Here is a 19,729-nt window from a genome sequence, read left to right on the forward strand (position 1 = left end):
GAGACAGGTGAAATATTAGACCTTATGAAGTAACTAAAAGCTTCATTAGAATAGCAGTTTTCGAAAAGGCATATGAGAGCTTATATACCTGTGATGATGACTGTGACTGTTAGAGCAACAAAGACACCACAGTAGAGTCCTACTCTAAAAGTGGTCCATCCTGGTGCAGGCTAAGACAAAGAGCACAGGATGGTGAGATGTTCATGTCCTTTAAACCGTATAAATGATAAGTATTTTAGTAAAAGTCACAGAGTGTCCTACTTGTGCTGCTCCCAATGGGGGCACTCGGAGCCTCTTCATGGCTTTCTGTCGGTCTCCTCCTTCTAACTCTGTGGTAACAAGGGTCTGGGGATTTGAGAAAATACTGTCAGAATAACAAACCACTGTGCTGGTTCGACCAGACAGTTACAGTTCTTCTACTTAAAGTGGTAAGAGTCATTTGAGTGTAGGTACCTCGGTTTCAGAGATGAGCTGAGTGATCTTCTTACAGGTATAAAAAGGAGCCACTTCAACATGGGCCACACGCCAATCAGCACCACGTGCAGTCTCAAAAATCTTGTCATGTTTCTTTAAAATCTTCCGAAAGCCTGTGAAGTTTAGGTTCTGACAGAGAGAAAGCATTTACACTTTAAATAAGTTTGATCTCAAAGAACGGCCAATCGGAAATTAATAAAAAACTGTTTGATTTTAGCTGGATCTCATACTCAAATGGGAATTAGTAAAAAAGCAACAAATGAGGGAATAGGAAAGTTATCATGTGCACATGTCCAAACCAGCAAATGTCATGACAATTTTCAATATTAAAACACTTTTTAAAACATCCAATCAGAACTGTAAAGCACAGCCTAATAGAGTTTTGCACACTTTCAGACCTGGTAGTTCTGCAGCAGGATGAGGCTGAGGTAGAACTCGCTGAAGGCCAGCTGCAGGTCTTTGATATTGCGATGTTTACAGCGCTCCTGCTGTGACAGGTGGAAGACAGCGCGACGGCGACGCAGACCCGTGGCTCGACTGCTCTCTCGCTGCGCGTCCAGAGAAGACTGCAGCTCATTCTGCAGCGTGGCGAATCGCCGCTGTGCTTCTGCAAGCTTCTCTGTGTCACGAGAGAATGGAAACATCATCAGTATGTGATGCAGCTGGAAAGATGGAATGCATATTTCTGGTCTAATTGTGAATGTAATGTCATGTCCAGGGCTCCGTATAAATAAACCTTACATGTGTTACCTTGTCTAACAAGCACAAACTGTGATAATATTGAATTTGATTAGCTATAAAGACTGAAACCTGCACAAAGAGTAAATATTTCTCCTGCACACAGAGTGACCAGTAATGTCTAATTTGTCAACAAATCCCTTGTTACATAGAATGACATTTACAGAATGAAAAAAAGTTATACAACAAAGCTTTCTGTACCAATCGGAGTAACCAGCACACATAACCGCATCTGATTTAACTCCAATTTATGGGCTCATACAACTCTCTCATTTGGCATGAATCCAAATGTTTCCACTGCCACAATCTAACACCTGACTGATAACTATTTTTCTATTTTGTAAACAAAGCCTTGTGCTTTACTCATGTCCAAATATTATTGTAAAAGACAGTGGTACAGTGTTTTGCTGTACCACTGCGGTGGTGTGGTTATCAAGCTAACCCACAAAGCCCTATTTTATTTTTTTATTTTAAAAAAAGAATCATAATTTATTAAAAACATGAATAATCTCTGAGCCATTGGTTAGACAATAAACAAGTGGTCAAGGGCCAAAATGAGAGTAAGAGAATTGTTTGAGTGAGAGAAAGAGAAAGAAGGTTGTTATTTATTGGGATATAAAAAATAACAGCAGTCCTGGTTTAATGCCAATCCTGGCTTTGGCTCAGGAGCTTTAAATGTCTGTTTTCGCAAAGTTAAATCTCTGTGTGATGGGTAATCTGTCACTAGATACTAAAGCAGACAGAAACTGTAAGCTTCACATTAAACAAGTATAATGTTCACACTTACCTGAATAGAATGTGTTGATTTTGGCCAGCTCCTTCTCACACGTTTGGAAGAATTTCTCCTCAAACTTGGCATAGTATCTCTTGACAGTGTCCTCATCTGTGACTAAAGGATGAAGCAAACGTGAAAAAGTTATTCAAGAAAACACACACACATGCACGAACGCACGCGCTTTTATACTGACTAAATGATATCACACAACACACAAACAAATGCACACAAACAAACAAATAAACACACACAAAATGAGACGAGCAATATACTGAACAGAAAATGAGGAAGAGAGACTTGTAGAAAACTTTGTTCTCTCTAACAGCTCAAAGACCTTAAGTTGTGTGTATATTTGTGGGAAAGAGGAAAAAGCAGAGCAGTACATCAGATTCATTTGCTGGAGCTGGTAAATATGACTTCTTGTTCTGAAAAATCACTGGCTAAAGAGTAGCAGATTCACACACTGGCCACAGAAGATGCTATTCTTGTTTATTTATGTGAAGAAATCTTTAGGATGGGAGTTTGGATATCTCAAGAAAAGGTCATTACAATTTTTTTTTTTAAAGATTCAAATGAACCTTTTTGCAAGTGAAATCTGATTAAAATAAGGGTCAAAAACAGCATGAATAAAATGAAGTCCATCCTGGTTGACACTGGAACACACTCTATTGAGGCAACTGAGGATACCTTTTGGATCAACAATCAATTGATCTGATAATCTTGTTGCATTAATTGCAGAAGGAAACATTGGTCTCAATTGCAAAGAAATCATCATTGTCAGGTCCGCACAGAATCTGCACTAGCAGAACTCCACATAAAACTCCACATATTTCTGCAGAATCGGAAAGACCCATATAAATGTTCTGAAATCTAGCCTTACACTGTGACTACACCTGATGGGAGCAGTGTGATGCAATGAAAGAACCCATTATAATCAGATTAGGTCTGCACTGGATGCAGTGTGGCAACTACACAGTACACCGATGCCCTGATGTTCCAAATGCTTGTGCAGCTTCCGAAAACAAGATTTGGAACGTTTGCGTTTACACAACCTTTGAAGATAGTTTGAAGAATGCTGAGGTGGATACAATACTGGATCAGACAGTCTATGAAAACAGTTTTAAAAAAAAAGTGTCTTATGTTCAACAAGGCTGCATTCATTTATTTTGCATTTATGTATTTGCAGTAAAAATAGTAATACTGTGAATTATTACAAAAAATTAAACCGTTTTAACAGTTCTCAATTTTAATACATGTTAAAAAGTAGTTTTTCCGGTCATGGCAAAGCGGAATATTCTGCAGTCATTACTCTTCAGTGTCACATGATGAAATCTTTCTAATATGATGATGTGGTGCTCAGGAAATATTTCTTCTTACCAATGCTCAAAACAGTTATTTTTTTGGAAAATTATGCTTTTTCAGGATTCTTTGTTGAAAAGAAAGCTAAACAGAGCAGCATTTGTTCAAATAAGATTTTTTTCTAACAATCAGTCCTTGTTGAATAAAAATCTTAATAAAAACTTTTAGTTTAGAGCAGTAGTGTATCTTTTTTTGCAATCTGCACAAAAATGACGGCCGTACAGGTTTGGAATGACATGAGGGCGAGTAAATGACAACAAAAAATGTTGATTTTTGGTTGAAGTATCACTTTAAGGAATCCCTGTATAATTATTCTGCGTCATGTCTTTCCGAGATCCTTAGTCTGAGAACCAAGAGTCAAGACTGGTCTTAAATCACAATAATCACAACAGTTCACAGGTCATGACTTCAAACATTTACAGTTAGGGGGCATGTGAAGTTTCTGTTGACTGTAAATACCTTTGACACCATAGAGACGTAACTGCATGATATTCCCTTTGAAGAAAAAATAAAAAAAAACACAGAGCGCAATGACAGTAAGTCTAGCTGATACTGTCCAGACAGACAGACAATGAATCACTACCTCAGGACTCATAGACTCGGGAAAATGACTCATGCCTTGAAATACCTGCATCACTTTATCCTAAGAACATTTTAAGATCACTGCCTTCTAAATTAGGAGTTTCACATTGGCGTATAGATGCATTTAAGAGTAACTCTTAAAAAAAAAAAAAAGAGGCCAGAGAGGAGAATATTGTTACATGAGTGTGTGAAATCCAATGAAAAGGGAGGAAATAAAGCGAGGTTTACTTTAAGCACATTATTACTTATTACTCATATTTCATCTACCAAAGCTCAAGTAATGTGGTCTCTGTGGTTGAAAAACACGTGTCATCTGACGAAACTAAAACAAGACTCTCAGCTGTGATCCTTGAAACACTAGACTCACAAAACCACACACAATCCTACACTTCCACAACAAACACTGTTAGTCTATTAGGCTTTGTTCACAAATTAGCCACGTGTTTAAATCTGCCAAGAAGAATCATTAATGTGCATGTTCTATTAGGTATATAAGATTTGCAAGGAACTGCTTCCTTGTTCAAAGTACTAAACCACAGCTGCCACCAACAGAGAGTTCAAAAATCCCTTATGGGTCAAAAATCTCTCTGAGTAAGCAGTTGGCTTATCACATGATAAGTCACATATCAGTTACTATAAAACCCTCAGGTAAACATGTACGAAATATTTTGGGCTATGATGGCCATTTGAGGTTCAGTGAGTTCATTATTGTGTAAAAACACTTCAAAGCGAAAGGGTTGAGATGATTCTGGGATATTCTCACAGTAAACTGTTTGATCTGGTCTGATCCTGTGTTAATACTGGATTACTCCAGCTCTACAGCAGGGAGTCCCTCTCTGCACTGGTTTAGGTAACCTTCAGCTGGGTCAATGTGTCTGGCCTGCTATGAAAGCACACAGCTCAGTTTCATATCAGCTTGGCAGGCATGAACATACACCGCTCTCTCTCTTAGCTGAAGCTCCTGAGAGAGAAAAATAAACTACTTGAGAACTTGTGAACTGAAATCTTCCAGAGAGAATGCATGACCTTATAGAAGTACCCTCTGTGTTTATTTAAACCTAACACACAGCAGTTCTGGACTTGCTGCTTTCTGTACTTTTGACCACTGATTGATCAATGTATCAGCTATCTGGTCATTTTTACATTACTGGCCAATAACAGTATCTCCTTTGCATTGGTCACTGAAAAGCTCTTATAAGGGAGCTTACTTACAATCCAGGTCAGTGATTTAATTCACACAAAACTATTATTAAAAAACAATAAAAAAAAAAGGCTGCAAGACCTAATCAATAAAATTGACAATGTCAGTATTAATTAGTTGGGTGTGTGCCCTGTGCATGTCTTGTTAAATTACACAACTTTACAGTAGTAAAAATGCATTTATACAAAAAAACAATCCAATTGAGAGCAACAGTGCGAGGGTTGTCCAAAATACACTGATGATTTAATTAACATTAATTACATTTAGGCTTAAAATTGGCCATATTGTAAGTATTGATATTTTTATAGGAACAGTAACTGTTATGGAATAAAAATGTGAAGCATAGCATACATGATATGTATACACTGCTGTTCAAAAGTGACACTAAAAACATTTAAAAGGTTACAAAAGACTTAGAAAAACAAATATCAAGAAGCACAATTATTCCCAACAACGACGGTAATTAAAAATGCTGAAAACTCAGCTTTGCGTCACAGGAATAAATTAAATTTGAAAGTACATTAAAATAGGAAACGGTTTAAAAATATTACAATAATAATATTTTTTAATTGTTATACCATTTCAAAATATTTGATTTGTATCTTACATTTGTAATTTAATTTCTGATCAAATAAATGCAGCCTTAGTGAGAATAAAAGACGAAAAACAAAAACCCTCAAAAAAATCTTACCAAGTCCAGATTTTCGACAATATATTAGGGTACATTTATTTATTTATTATATAGTTCTTTTTTTGAAAGAGGAAAACATTGAGCAGTACGCAGAATCATGATTTCTTTGATGAAGTCAGGAAATAAAAATAAATATTTTAATAAAAAAATAAAATAAAATACACAATTCAAAAGACCTGTCACTCTTATCATTGTCAATTCTCTTTTACTCTATACCTTGTTTTAGTATTGTATGTCTTTATTGTTATCTTTAGTAATCCTGACTGTTCAGTATATATACTCCAGTGTAGTTTTCCAGTGTAGTAAAAAATTTGATATTACAGAGCTTTGAAAAAAAGTGTCCCTGGACGAAATCTCCATTAAGAAATCTAGGGACTATGATCTCATTCTTAAGACTGCCAAGTAAAGACGGTCATAATTACTCATGTAACTTTGTACGCAAACACTTAAAATGAGATGTTTATGTTTATGACTTCAAACACCTGCACCATCAGCCCTTTCCGATATTCGTCATCAAGAATAATCAGCATCTTATTAACGAAAAACTCTCGTCATGCAGGTTCCCCTCCAAAATAATAGCTTTACTTAAACAATCCCATTAGCTACACTTATCACCACCCATAAAAACCACAAACTTCGACAGAAGATTACAGTTATTTCTGGATAATCACAACTACCATCATCCCACAGCTTAGAAAAACACTCAGTGTGCAGCTTTATGGCTCTCTGGGAGTTTTAGCAGTGTTGTAGAAAAAATAAATAAATTAAAATCTGGACTTGTGTTTGTGTTAGTTTGTTTGTGTGTGTGTGTGTGTGTGTGTGTGTGTGTGTGTGTGTGTGTGTGTGTGTGCACGCGCTGTAACCTTTGGATGCAAATCACTGCTTATCTGAGCACTAGAACAGTCCTCCATAAGTTTTCATCAGCCGTGGGTCGAGCTGAACCCCGGGAACTAACAGATAGCATGACATTACAACCGAGACAAAGGTTTTCCTTATCACCCACATTTAGACGTTATAATCTGACAAAGCAATTCGATTACACACTGTGCTAAGGATAACTACACTTCACATGTTTACTGTGGTGAGGTAACCTTACACTGATTTTAGGTCAGGAGTTGTCATTTCCAGTTACTGCCATTAAGGCAGGATGAAACAAACCAAAAAAAGACAAGAACTGAATTTTTTTGCTCTTTGACAAGAACTGTGGACTGTGAACATGAAAAATGCCGGATGGTAGTCACGAATAATGGGACAGAAGGTCCAATGGCATGTTGTGATGCCACTGGGAGTTTTACTGTTGTTAACAGATACGTTTTTTTTTTTTTGATTGAATCTCTAATCTGAAAATTGAATCGCTACGTATAGAGAACACCAGGCACTAATAAGCATTTGTATCTACAATGTAAAGTGTTGCTGTAAACATACGGGTACAGTCTAACAGTATTATACTGTATTTTTTATAAAACGGTAACATGCCGTATTGTTTACATAATGCCTATAAATGTACAGTAGTATTGTGCTTTTACCCTGCTTAATTTGTAATTCAGTATCATACTTTAGAGACATTGCATTGTGAGATTTATTTATTTTTTTACACTTCTGGATCTAACAAATAGCCTACATTTTAACTGCTCTGCTTTAGATCTACTTTTCAGGGTTTATTACTGACATGTAAGAAAAAGAAAGCAAATTATTACGACATTGAAAAACATGTTGTATCTGCTGAAACAGCACAAGTTGCACACAAAACAGGTTTTTCTGAAAACATGTGGGTGAGGTCAAACACAGAAGCTCATGTAACAAAGACACTAACAGATGTTTGTTTTTGTACAAACACCAGAGAATTGCAAGCGAAGCAATTTCAGAATTTAATGGTTGATGGCAGGCCCAGACTGGCTGATTTGGCCCGCTGTCACATGATCCTTCAGGAATCATGGTATAGTGCATGTAGAATGTTACAAAAGCTTTTTATTTCAGATAAATGCTTATCTTTGGATGTTTCCATTCATAAAACAATTCTGATGTACTCGGCTGTTTTAAATATTGACAATAACAACTACAAATATTTTTTTTCTTGAACGGCAAATCAGCATATTAGAATGATTTCTGAAGGATCATGTGAGACTAAAGGCTAGAGTCATGATGCTGAAAATTCAGAAAAAAGGATGGGTGGTGGGGAGGGGCAGAGATACTGGGGAAAATTAAGAAAAGGAAAAGGGTGAAGGTGAAGTGCAAGAGAGAACCTTTATTATTTTCCACGGCCCCAGACTAAGGATTTAGAACTTTTTATGTTATGGCCATACAAATAATAGGTTGTCAGAAATAGTTTTGGATGTATAGGCTTTATACAGAAAAAGAGGGGCCAAAATTGTACCTTTTGGGGTACAACAGCTTGTCACTGTAGCAATACTCTTAAAAGGACATATTTGTTCCTTTTTTACACCGATAGGAAGGCCTACAAATTACTGGTAGTACCTTCTGGCTACAAATAACTACTCAAAATGTACTAATATGTTCCTATTAGGGGTAATAAAAATGTGTCTTTTTAAGAGTACTGCTCCAGTGACAAGCTGTTGTAACCCAAAATAGGGCTGTGCGATATGGGGAAAATATCTAATTGCAATTTTTTTGACAGATATTGCGATTTGATTTGCGATTTTAAATGTACAAAGTCAAGCTTCAGCTTAATACTGTCAATAATGTGCAGTATGAGTATTATTACCCTGCTGAAAAAACAAAAAACATTCTTACAATTTCCATGAAACCATTACAAAATTCCTTTTTGTTTTGGGAATTATTCCAATAGGAATTAATGTTGTTCTATCCAATACAATTCCCATTATAACCCTGAAATCTTTCAATTGTGTTTTGGGAGGGGTTCTATATATATATATATATATATATATATATATATATATATATATAATAAATATTTATATATATATATATAAATAAATAAATATATAAAAATATATATATTTTATTATTATTATTATTATTTACTTTTTTCAGCAGACAAGATTTTAATGGTATAACTAATTTTATAGAATTAACTTAGTTACTGAATTTCACTGAAAATATTAATTTTGTTTATTTAAATAAAGAACTGTATTTCTTAATTGTTTTTTTTTATTTAACCTTTATTTTTCCAGGAAGGTCCCATTGAGATTAAAAGAAATCTCTTCTTCCAGGGAGTCCTGGCCAAGATGGCCGTATTAAAAGTTTCACATAATTACAAAACACATAAAACAAATTCTAAACAGACAAGGTAAATACAAAAACATCAAATGTCACCAAATTAATTAAAACAGCCACACACTTCATTCATTTTACATCACAATATATTTTTAAACACATTCAAAGAAGGAATTCTTTCTAGTTGAGCAATAATTTGAAATTCATTCCACAGCCAAGGAGCAGAGTAGGAGAAAGCTGATCTTCCATGTTCTGAGTGTATCCTTGGTACTTCTAATTTAATGCCAATCGATGATCTAGTGCTATAGTTCTTTTTATACAGGCATAAAAGCCTAGTAATGTAATTTGGCAGCATACCCAGCAATGCCTTTACTGTAAAAAACTAATATATGCGATTTTTTTCTTTGATGTAAGGAGGTCCAGCCTACACGGTTATATAACAAACAATGATGTGTACGTGAACAAGCATTTGTTATAAAATGCAACGCAGCATGATAAATGCAATCTAATCTTTTTAATAAATATATAGAAGCATGCATATAAATAATATCACCATAATCTAAAATGGGTAAAAAAGTACTATGAATAATTTTCTTTCTAGCTCCAAAGGAAAAACATTTTTTTGACGAAAGAGAAAGCCCAATCTTGGTTTTAATCTTTTAACAAAGTAATCAATATGAACATCAAATGCCAACTTCTCGTCTATCCATATTCCCAGATTTGTATGTTATTACTCTCTCTATATGCACGTCATCAACAGTAAGAATAGACGGGGCAGTGGTCATGGAACGACTACTTGAAAAAACAATGTACTTAGTTTTATTCCCATTTAAAATTAATTTTAATTGGAGTAAATTAATCTGAAAAGTATTAAAAGAATCCTGTAAAATTTCAATAGCTTGTGAAAGAGAGGCTGCAGCTGAATAAATTATTGTAAGTTAGTTAAGTAAATTATTAAAGTATTAGCCTACATGTTACACTGTATTTGGAATTTTAAGAACAAGTGCTGAAAATGTGCTGAATGTTTCATTTAATTCAAGTGAAATTAGCTAGCAGTTATACTGACGGAGGTTGCGCACGGCATCAAGCCATCCATACTGCCAGATGCGCTTGTGGAGATTTGTGGTGCAGGGCCGCGCGAGAATATAACCGAGCATTACGAAACAGACTGCGTGAGTGCAGCGAGTGTGAATGGCTCGTCCGTGACACGGGATTCGCGCCGCGTGGGGAAGAGAGGAGCGAGTATGAGAAGCATTCAGAGACCGGCTGTGTGTGCGATCTTCTGAATGGGGAATAGCGAACATGCAATAAGAGATGCTCTTGATATGCATTGTGACGCAGCTCTTGTAAATTATCTTTTTTGTTCGTTGTCTGTCTTTTCAAAGCTTAAGTTACATAACATTTTTCTTTAGTTTTAATTTGCCTAACTATTGACCTGACCCTGTAGACGTCATAATCCCACTCTGTCTCTCTCCTGCTTTTTTTTTTTTAAATGGTGGGCGTTTACACAGTTGGCTAGAGCAGTGCTGATTGGGGAGAACGGAGGTGCGCTCGCTCTATTGGTTAGTAAGTCAGTCACTCAAGGCTGGCAGTCATGCATATGCTCTGGAACAGAGTAATATCGCGTCCACATCACAGGCTTTTGCAATTAGCAAATCGCAGCATCTCAAATCGCGATTTCGATTCGATTTATCGCACAGCCCTACCCCAAAAGGTACAATTTTAGACCCTTTTTTTCTGTGAGGCCTGGATGAATGTGAGATTTTCCGGCCTGAAATTGCATCCCAGTCCAGCCCTGGTTGATAGGAAAATTTCATACGCAGCTTGAAGGAACTTGAATTGACAACAATGAGGCTTAACAATGAAGTTCAATTTGGTAACACAAGTTTATGTTTACGAACAGTGGTCAAAACTGAATAATGAACAATGTGTTACATCATTAATTCAGGGTCATTTTTAAATATAACAGTTGGTAATAAACATTAAATTATAAATAGTTAATAATAATATTTAATATAATTATTAACTAATATTACTACTGAACCTTATTGTACAGTGTTTCCTAACTGTGTTAATCAGAGATGCAAATGCAAACTCAGCTCTGTGCTCTGTTGTGATCTGATGTGATCTATGACACCAAATTTACTGAGGTATAATGTTGCCCTTCCTCTTTTAATGATTACCACAGATTATGACTGATTACACCCTGTTGAAGTGAGGGTTTTCAATAAAATCAACTCATTCTAACAAATAAATATGAAGCGTTTATTTGCAAAAACATAACTCTCAATGTTTCTAAAATCATGTTTTATTATTGTGTTATCATGTTAAGTTAGTATTTATTAGTTATTTTTTACCTAATCAAAATAACCCAACTGCAGTTTGACTGAGATTAACTGGGATGTACAATGAAAAAACACGATTTGTAAATATTGTTAAAAACTGAGTAATGTGCTTTTGCAAATGAACTCTTCATATACATAAGATATCAGGGCTCTAGACCACTCATCTATATGACTGGATTGCTTATTGCATTCTAAACTGCCATCCTTCTGGCAGGGAGCATTATTGATTGGCAGCTAGAACACTGACCTTAAATCACCCGGATTTGAAGCATATCAGTCACACAGGATTCGTTTTAATATTATGTGTAAGCAACTTAATTGTTGCTTCAGATGTTATCTGCAATGTTTATGGCCTTTTTGGGAAGGATAAGAGATATATTGAAATTGTTAAGTTAGGTGTGTCTGCTGCGCACTAGCCGACACAGGAAGCTGATCCAACACAAAACATAGATCTTTACATACGGAATTATGCAGGAAATATCAAACAAACATGTTTATGAAATTAGTTTCAGAAACTTATTGGGAAAAATACAATAAATATTACAATATAAGACTGTTAATATTGCTAGAAATATGTTAATATTGCTTGAAAAAGTCCATACCATACGTAGTCTTAGTGCTATCTCTAAATAACTAAATGGCATGTACAGGTGCTGGTCATATAATTAGAATATCATCAAGTTGATTTCACTAATTCCATTCAAAAAGTGAGACTTATATATTATATTCATTCATTATACACAGACTGATATATTTCAAATGTTTATTTCTTTTAATTTTGATGATTATAACTGACAATGAAGAAAAAATCCAAAATTCAGTATCTCAGAAAATTAGAATATTACTTAAGACCAATACAAAGAAAGGATTTTTAGAAATCTTGGCCAACTGAAAAGTATGAACATGAAAAGTCTTTGTGAGTCTTTGTGAATCTCCCCCACATTTTTGAACGGGGTTTGTTTCACAATACTCTCCAGGGTGCGGTTATCCCTATTGCTTGTACCCTTTTTTCTACCACATCTTTTCCTTCCCTTCGCCTATATATTAATGTGCTTGGACACAGAGCTCTGTGAACAGCCAGCCTCTTTTGCAATTACCTTTTGTGTCTTGCCCTCCTTGTGCAAGGTGTTAATGTAGGGCTGTGAATTTAATCGAAAAAACAAATTAAAGTTTTCAAAAAAAAAAAAAAAAAATCGATTTCGATTTTGGCCTCCAACGATTATGAAAATCCAATAATCGAGATAAAACGATTATTGTGCGCCATTCCTCCCCCTTTTGCAGTGCTGTGCTTTTTTTATTCCTCCATAAAAGCCCAATTAGGTATATGATTATATCTAAGATCTACTATGATCAAACTAGGGATGCGCAACAGTGATCCAGTATTCAAGTACTCAGCTGTGACAGCTATGATTGATCATGAAAACAATTGTGAAAAGAAAAAAAAACTAACTGTTATAGCAACACCTCGGGTGGCACCCTGAGCCATTGTTTAGTTTCATGCTCAAATGCAATGCACAATTAGTTATTTGAGATGGTCATCATGCTTTTAGACGTTTTTTTTTTTTTTTTTTTTTAATACTGATGTTTTAATAATGCAGTAGGGCTGTCACTTTTGTGAAAAAATCATTTTCGATTTTTAAGACATAAGTGTTCGTTGAATCGATTGTAAAATCGATTTTCCATGTCTAAAAAAAAAAAAAAAAAAGACGTTTCCTTTTTCAACGTCAAATAATGGACGAACGTAAAGAGAGCGCTGGAAACGCACAAGTCAGCAATATTTCTTATTTATTGGCATGAAGTGCAGAATAACAAACAGCAACAGGAGTGCAACATTCTCGAAAAAAGATATATGCAGAGCGGACGGCTGCCATAACAAAAGAAAAACATCACTGCAGGCTTCAACCCGGCTGCATTTATGATTTAGGCAATTCAAAAATCTCCAAGATTATTTAAAATAATGATTCAATCCATTTCAAACAACTGTTCAAAAAATGAAACGTTAAATGGACCTGAGAAACAGGCCATGTGTGTTTTTTTATTAAACATAACCGACACTTAGACTAGGCGGCACTAGGCAGGCATATTGAAATGTGCAAAAAGTTACAAATTTATTGGACAGGAAAACAAGCCAATCAACATTTTCGGGGTCCAGAGCTTTTCATTTTCGGGGTTAATATGTCCAGCTGTTGAGAAGACGCGCTCCGACTGCACTGATGTCCCAGGGACACTCAGGTACATCTGCGCCAGGTGGGGGTATTACTGCCAATTTTCCACCACAAAAGCCGGCACTGGTCGCTGTCAGCTTGCAATGGTCCTTTTCATAACTCAGAATCTCCTGTAATTAGATGCGCAAATGAGGCGAATTCGTGTCTACCGTGCCGCGAGACCTCCAGACGCACGTAAACGCGTCTTTACATTGCCTTAACATTGAAATCAATCGTGCCAGGCGCTCTATTCGCGTTTGGTCTGAACGCAGCATAAGAGGTTGCTTTCAACGTCACTGGGTCTTATAGGCCCATAAAATTGCTGGTATTTTCTGTCTAGCTTTCGCAAGGTACTGCACTTTCGGATTTCTTTATTTTCTTTTTCTGCTTGTTTGTGAGTTTTGTTACATCTATATTTTTTTATTGTTTAATTATTTTTAAATTAATAGTGTACATATTTGGTTAAAATCGATTCCCTATTTTCATTTTCAAAACTTTTTTTGGTTGGTCCGATCGATTGTGCAATCGATTTTCGAACTAAAAGTGACAGCCCTATAATGCAGCAGTGCTTTTTTCGTCATATTTGTTCTAGGGATGCATCGATCCAATACACATTTTCTGCGGGTATCGGTCAGACGAGACTGATACAAATCCGATATTGTACTAATACTATTCTGTGTTATTGTTGACATGTCAAGTCAAGTCACCTTTATTTATATAGCGCTTTAAACTAAATACATTGCGTCAAAGCAACTGAACAACATTCATTAGGAAAACAATAAACAACATGTTTATTTAAATGTTTTTGTACAGTATATTTGAAGTGTTTTGAAGCTGTTCCATAGTTTAATGTGATGTACAGATGAATATTTAATGCAGAGCCTGCACACTGTGACTCTGTGTTGTTTTGAGCGCATCATTCTGTGCACGGGAGGCGCATAAGCACCCTGTGATGCTCTATATTGGAGCCTTTGGTATTATAATACTTTTCTGCAAAAACAAAATTTTTAATAGTCTCTTGTTCTGTCTTATCTATAATATGTTGCTGCCTTTATTACTTTATTTATTACTCTATTACTATACATTTATATAGAAATGTAAAAAGACATTTATTTTAAATGTATTTACTTGTTTTTTCATGAATGTATTTTACAACAATACAAATAGCGTTAAATGTTAAATGTGTAACATTTTAACAGATTTTCGATTTATTCATTTTTATTTGTAAATAAAAATGTTTTATTAGATTTTATTAAATTATTGTGCACCTGTGATTTTTCTAGAATCTAGAGTATCTTTTGCTGCTGAATAATCCACTAACCTAGTTTATAATAGTATTTTCGACAGATTATGATTATATATTTTTTTCATTTGTTATTTTTAATTACATTGAAGTTGTGTATATGTAGCATATTGTGCTTAATGATCAGGTCAACACAGAAGTATAGAAATTCTACATTTAAAAAAAAAATAAAAACACCTGCACTGGTATCTCATTTGGATCAGTGTCTGCAGATACTCAATTTTTTCTGTATTGAAAAAAATATATAATAGAACCTATTATGCGGTCTACACTGGATGCGGTGCACGCGCGAGGGCTGATAAATTCCGACAGTAAACTGCTGCTGTGTTCTATTTATGATGTACTGACACAAATGTCAAATGGTTTTCAACGGTAACTTTGTGGCGTCCAGTGTACTGTAAACGGACTTCAGCTGTCGCGACGCGGACCGACCTTCTATGGGAGCGTCCAGTGTCATCACTGTATGATAAAGGCAGGAATCTCTGTGTGTCTTTCTGTTGGTTGCATTTTTATTATGTTGAGAACCGATCATTCAATTGACTTCACGCGTGGCAGGTGTGTTGCTGCAGACCCAAGGGAGTGCAGTGTCGCATTTTGGTGCAATTTGGACACTCGACATGTTCAGAATTAATCAACTTTTAATAAACTACAGGACAGCATGGGGGTGCGCGATAAATGTTGTCCGATAATTAATGCACATCTCGTCAGTAAAGCGGTTATCTAATCAGCGGTAAATTCCATCAGGTGCGTGATTTCACATAGAGCAGCTGTTACTACACGGAGCCGTTGTTAACTGACAAGCTGCGCAAATTAACACTGATAATGAACGTTGATTTGCGCAGCTTGTCAGTTAACAACGGCTCCATGTACGTGGGCAGGGCTTATATGCTTCGAGAACGGATGCTGCACTAGTGATACAAAACACAGGTCTGTTAAGAGCAATGCTTTTAATATAGACAAATTATTATAAGGATGGGCTACTGTACCTTTTTTTAATGACTGCCGTATTCGCATTTAAGTGCATGTTTTTAATCATGTGTAAAATTACTGATTAACATGCCAGATAAAAGCAATTCGTAATTTTTTTTTTTTTTACACCAAAAATATACTATAGGTGTATGTAATAATCAAAACTCCATAATGATCGGGAAGGAGGAGGCGGGAACCGGCGGACAATCAAAATTAAACTTTAATAATCAAAATAAACACAAAACAGCGCATCAGCCCCTCGCGGACGACTGATCCGCACAAATAAAAACCAAAACATAAAATAAAGCCCAGGCCTGGTCCTCTCTCGTCCTTCACTGTCGTCGTTCCTGTTTTATATCCTTCCATCTCCTCCGTGGGACTCAAGACTGGTGGGTCGAACAGGTGTCGTTCATTTCCCAATCACTCCACCGGCCTCGCTCGTTCCCACGTCCCTCGGCCCCGCCCCACTCGTCACAGTGTACTACTTATCGAACTCTTGATTTTTCTAACTTGATGTGATGTTGTGGTAGGCCAGTTTCAAATTACATATTTTGGCCTTTGTCTTGCCCTCACTCAATTTATAGTGCTCCCACACAGCTAAGGTCTTCTGCATTTTTGTCTTCTCTTCCAGATGAACTGGATTGTTGACTATCACTCATGCAATTCATATTCAAGAGCAAATGAGAACTGTTTCGTGGGAGATGGCAGGTGTAAAAAAAAAAAAAAAAAAAAAATTATAATTCGAATACCAAAATTAAAAATTTAACCCACCTAACTAATATTCGAATAATCAAATATTTCAGTCCTGCCTTAATAAAATCATGAGCAACCCTCTACATTGCGAGTAATTCACTCGCATATGCGACTAAATATTAACTCTGGCGACTAAATGATGTTTAATATTAGCCAATGGCTAATAAATTCTCAGATTTTACTCGCCAGTGTGTGAGTTGGAGGCTAAGTATAAGTTTAGCGCCGAACACTCTCTGACTGAGCGCTTCAGAGTTATTTTATCATCAAGTGATCTGTGATATTTCTCAGTTTATCTTAGTGAATCTTATTGGGCAGAACTAATGCGCAGATGGCAATCTCATTGGCTGGTGCTCACTTACTGAGCAAATCAGTTTGACCCGAGCGCAAACAACCTGATTAATATACATTAATCCATTACTGTTCTTATTAGTAGAATTCGTAGTATTATTATTATCATCTTATCAGTATTATTGTTGTTTTTTCCTTTTTTTTTATAGAAATACTGAATGATCATCTCAGTCTCATCTCAAAAAATAAAATCACAAACATGACACTTGTAAACTAAATATTTTTATTGATTTATTCAATAATGTGTAATATGTCATATCTTTTAAACAAATTATGACCTCTAAAAGATTTTGAGAATTTTTAAAACTCCTTGCTATAAATAGAACTTCTTATATTAAAAACAATCCAGCCCTGCTCATATTTAAAAAGTAACGCGAAAGTAAAGCAAAAGTAATGTAATGCATTACTTTCCATAAAAAGTAACTAAGTAATGTAATTAAGTTACTTTTTATGGAGTAATGCAATATTGTAATGAATTACTTTTAAAAGTAGTTTCCCCAACACTGATTATGTTTAATTCTAACAAATAAGCTCTTGTTAGATAACCAAAATGAAAAATAATTAGCTTAATTTCCACATAGGAGAGACTTGGTGTTGTTTCCAAACAAAAGGATATATATTTATCAGCCAAAAGGAGTTAAAAAATAATTAAATAAAAATAACGGCATATCAGATATCGGCAAAAATCCAATATCCTGCATCCCTAGTTTTTATGTCATATTTGTATTTTTAACATTCATTTTCATAACAGTCTTCAAATATTTTCATTATCTCCATTATGGCCATGTCCCGTCCCCGAGTAGTCAAGTACCGTATTTTCCGGACTATAAGTCGCACTTTTTTCCATAGTTTGGCTGGTCCTGCGACTAATAGTCAGGTGCGACTTATTTATCAAAATTAATTTGACATGAACCGAGAGAAATGAACCAAGAGAAAGCATTACCGTCTACAGCTGCCAGAGGGCACTTATAGTCCGAAAAATACGGTACTCATTTTTGTAACCTAACGAAATTTCCCAAAATGCCCATCCCTAGATCAAACAAATTTTTCACTTTAAACTATTTGATTTATTTAAAACAAACAGTAAATTGGTATCTATACTGTATTTTTTATGAACTGATTTCCAGAGTATGTTTGCATGTATTTACCTTCGATTGATGGGGCCTGATCCTGGGCCGAGTACAACATTTCTTTAAAAGCCTGTGGAGAAGAAAATAACATTAAACTCCATTTCCAGAGGTCAGACAATTGGCTTTAATATTACAGAGCAGCATGTGACTGGCAAAGCGCCCGTGACAAGGGAAGCCCTGCCAGGATACAGACTGAGACAGAAAGACATGAGTTCTTGAGTGCAGAACAGGAAGTAATAAAACTAAAAGAAAGACAGAGGAAATGGCCGTTTTTAACTTTGTCCAAATCTAGAATTGGATATCCCCTCTGTAAGAAACACATAGTGTCCTTGAATCAGAAAGAAAATGAGGACAAAGCATTGGTTACAATAGATACAAGCATAGGAGACTTTGCAGCATTTCCATAGGGATGCACCATTCGACTGACCAATATTAATTTTAAACCTGTGACCGTAGATTGACAAATAATGCTACAATTCTGGACCAATATATTTTATAAATTATAACTCCAACTCTAGTAAATGCTAGGGATGCGCCGATACGATACCAATTTTAACAAAAAAAAAAAACTATTGGCCGATTCCAGTACTGATATTGGTCAATTGCATAATGCAGGGGGTTAAAAACAAACAAAAAAAATTGATTATTATTATTTTATTATTATCATTCATAGATAATGTAGGCTAAAACACTGGTAAATAAAGCAAAATATTTACCAACACAATTAGGCTATTTTAGTTCCCTTCTCTCCACAACACTCCTCTAAAGTTGTAAAGCTTTTGCGAAATAAAGAAAGTGGCTTTCCTTTCCATGAACTTCAGAGCACATTATAATGATCCAAACTTGGCACAATTTTTATTTTGTTTTGTTAATCTGTTAATGATTTAAGTTTATAGGCCTATATATTCCTTTTTATGTAACCAATATAGTTTTATTCAATTTTTTGTCTGTTCACAGAAACGCTGCAGGTGCGTGATGTGAACTTGTATGAATCAGTGTTTAACACCAGGGGTTCCCAAACTTTTTAGCCCGCGACCCCCATGATAAATGCGCTGCTGCCCCGCGACCCTGCACCTCCCCCACCCCACCTCAACAACCCCTTCCGCTGCGTGAAATGTACAGCAAATCGATTTTATGCCCAGTCTCAAAGCACACAAAGTTATATTTTATAGTTCTACGTGCAAAATCAGTGTTAAAATTCTGCATGAGGTGCTCGATATCCACCTCGGAAAGTAACTGTGCAGCCATGTTGGGTTGAACTCGTTCATTATTCTGCCATCAGGAACCAGTCGAGTAGGTCTGAGCGGCTCACGCACACACACACGCTCATGCTAATCCGACGGCCAACCTGTCAGAAACACTAATTACTCGGTAAAGCATTTCTGTGTCTTGCTGAATAATTCTTCCTCATTTCTCTCAGCGTCACACATATAATGCAATATCAATGTCAGGTTTACACATTAAAAGGATGCCCTTCATTTACAACAAACATTTCAATGTCATAATGTCACAATATCTTGAAGCTACTTGTGTTTGTGTGCATTTATAACACTACAATAAAATATAACATAATATAAATGTGCTTGCATTAGATATTAAGTGTGCATAAAGCTGAAAATTGCAATGCCAAAGATTTATCAAGTTAAAGCTTTGAAAGTATGA

General features: G+C 35.6%; 1 protein-coding gene across 1 annotated transcript in view; it reads right to left on the bottom strand.

The window, feature by feature from the left end:
- Positions 1–19,729, bottom strand: part of xpr1b (xenotropic and polytropic retrovirus receptor 1b) — a 30,796-nt gene that overhangs the window by 5,500 nt on the left and 5,567 nt on the right. Inside the window, exons 2-7 of the mRNA XM_059502376.1 lie at positions 18,086–18,137; positions 2,000–2,101; positions 873–1,093; positions 454–603; positions 262–345; positions 89–170 (exon numbers count right to left, since the gene is read on the bottom strand). Coding sequence (XP_059358359.1) covers positions 89–170; positions 262–345; positions 454–603; positions 873–1,093; positions 2,000–2,101; positions 18,086–18,137 — 691 coding nt within the window. The remainder of the gene's footprint in view (positions 1–88; positions 171–261; positions 346–453; positions 604–872; positions 1,094–1,999; positions 2,102–18,085; positions 18,138–19,729) is intronic.

Source organism: Carassius carassius, chromosome 20 (genome assembly GCF_963082965.1).
Source record: "Carassius carassius chromosome 20, fCarCar2.1, whole genome shotgun sequence".
Taxonomy (NCBI): domain Eukaryota; kingdom Metazoa; phylum Chordata; class Actinopteri; order Cypriniformes; family Cyprinidae; genus Carassius; species Carassius carassius.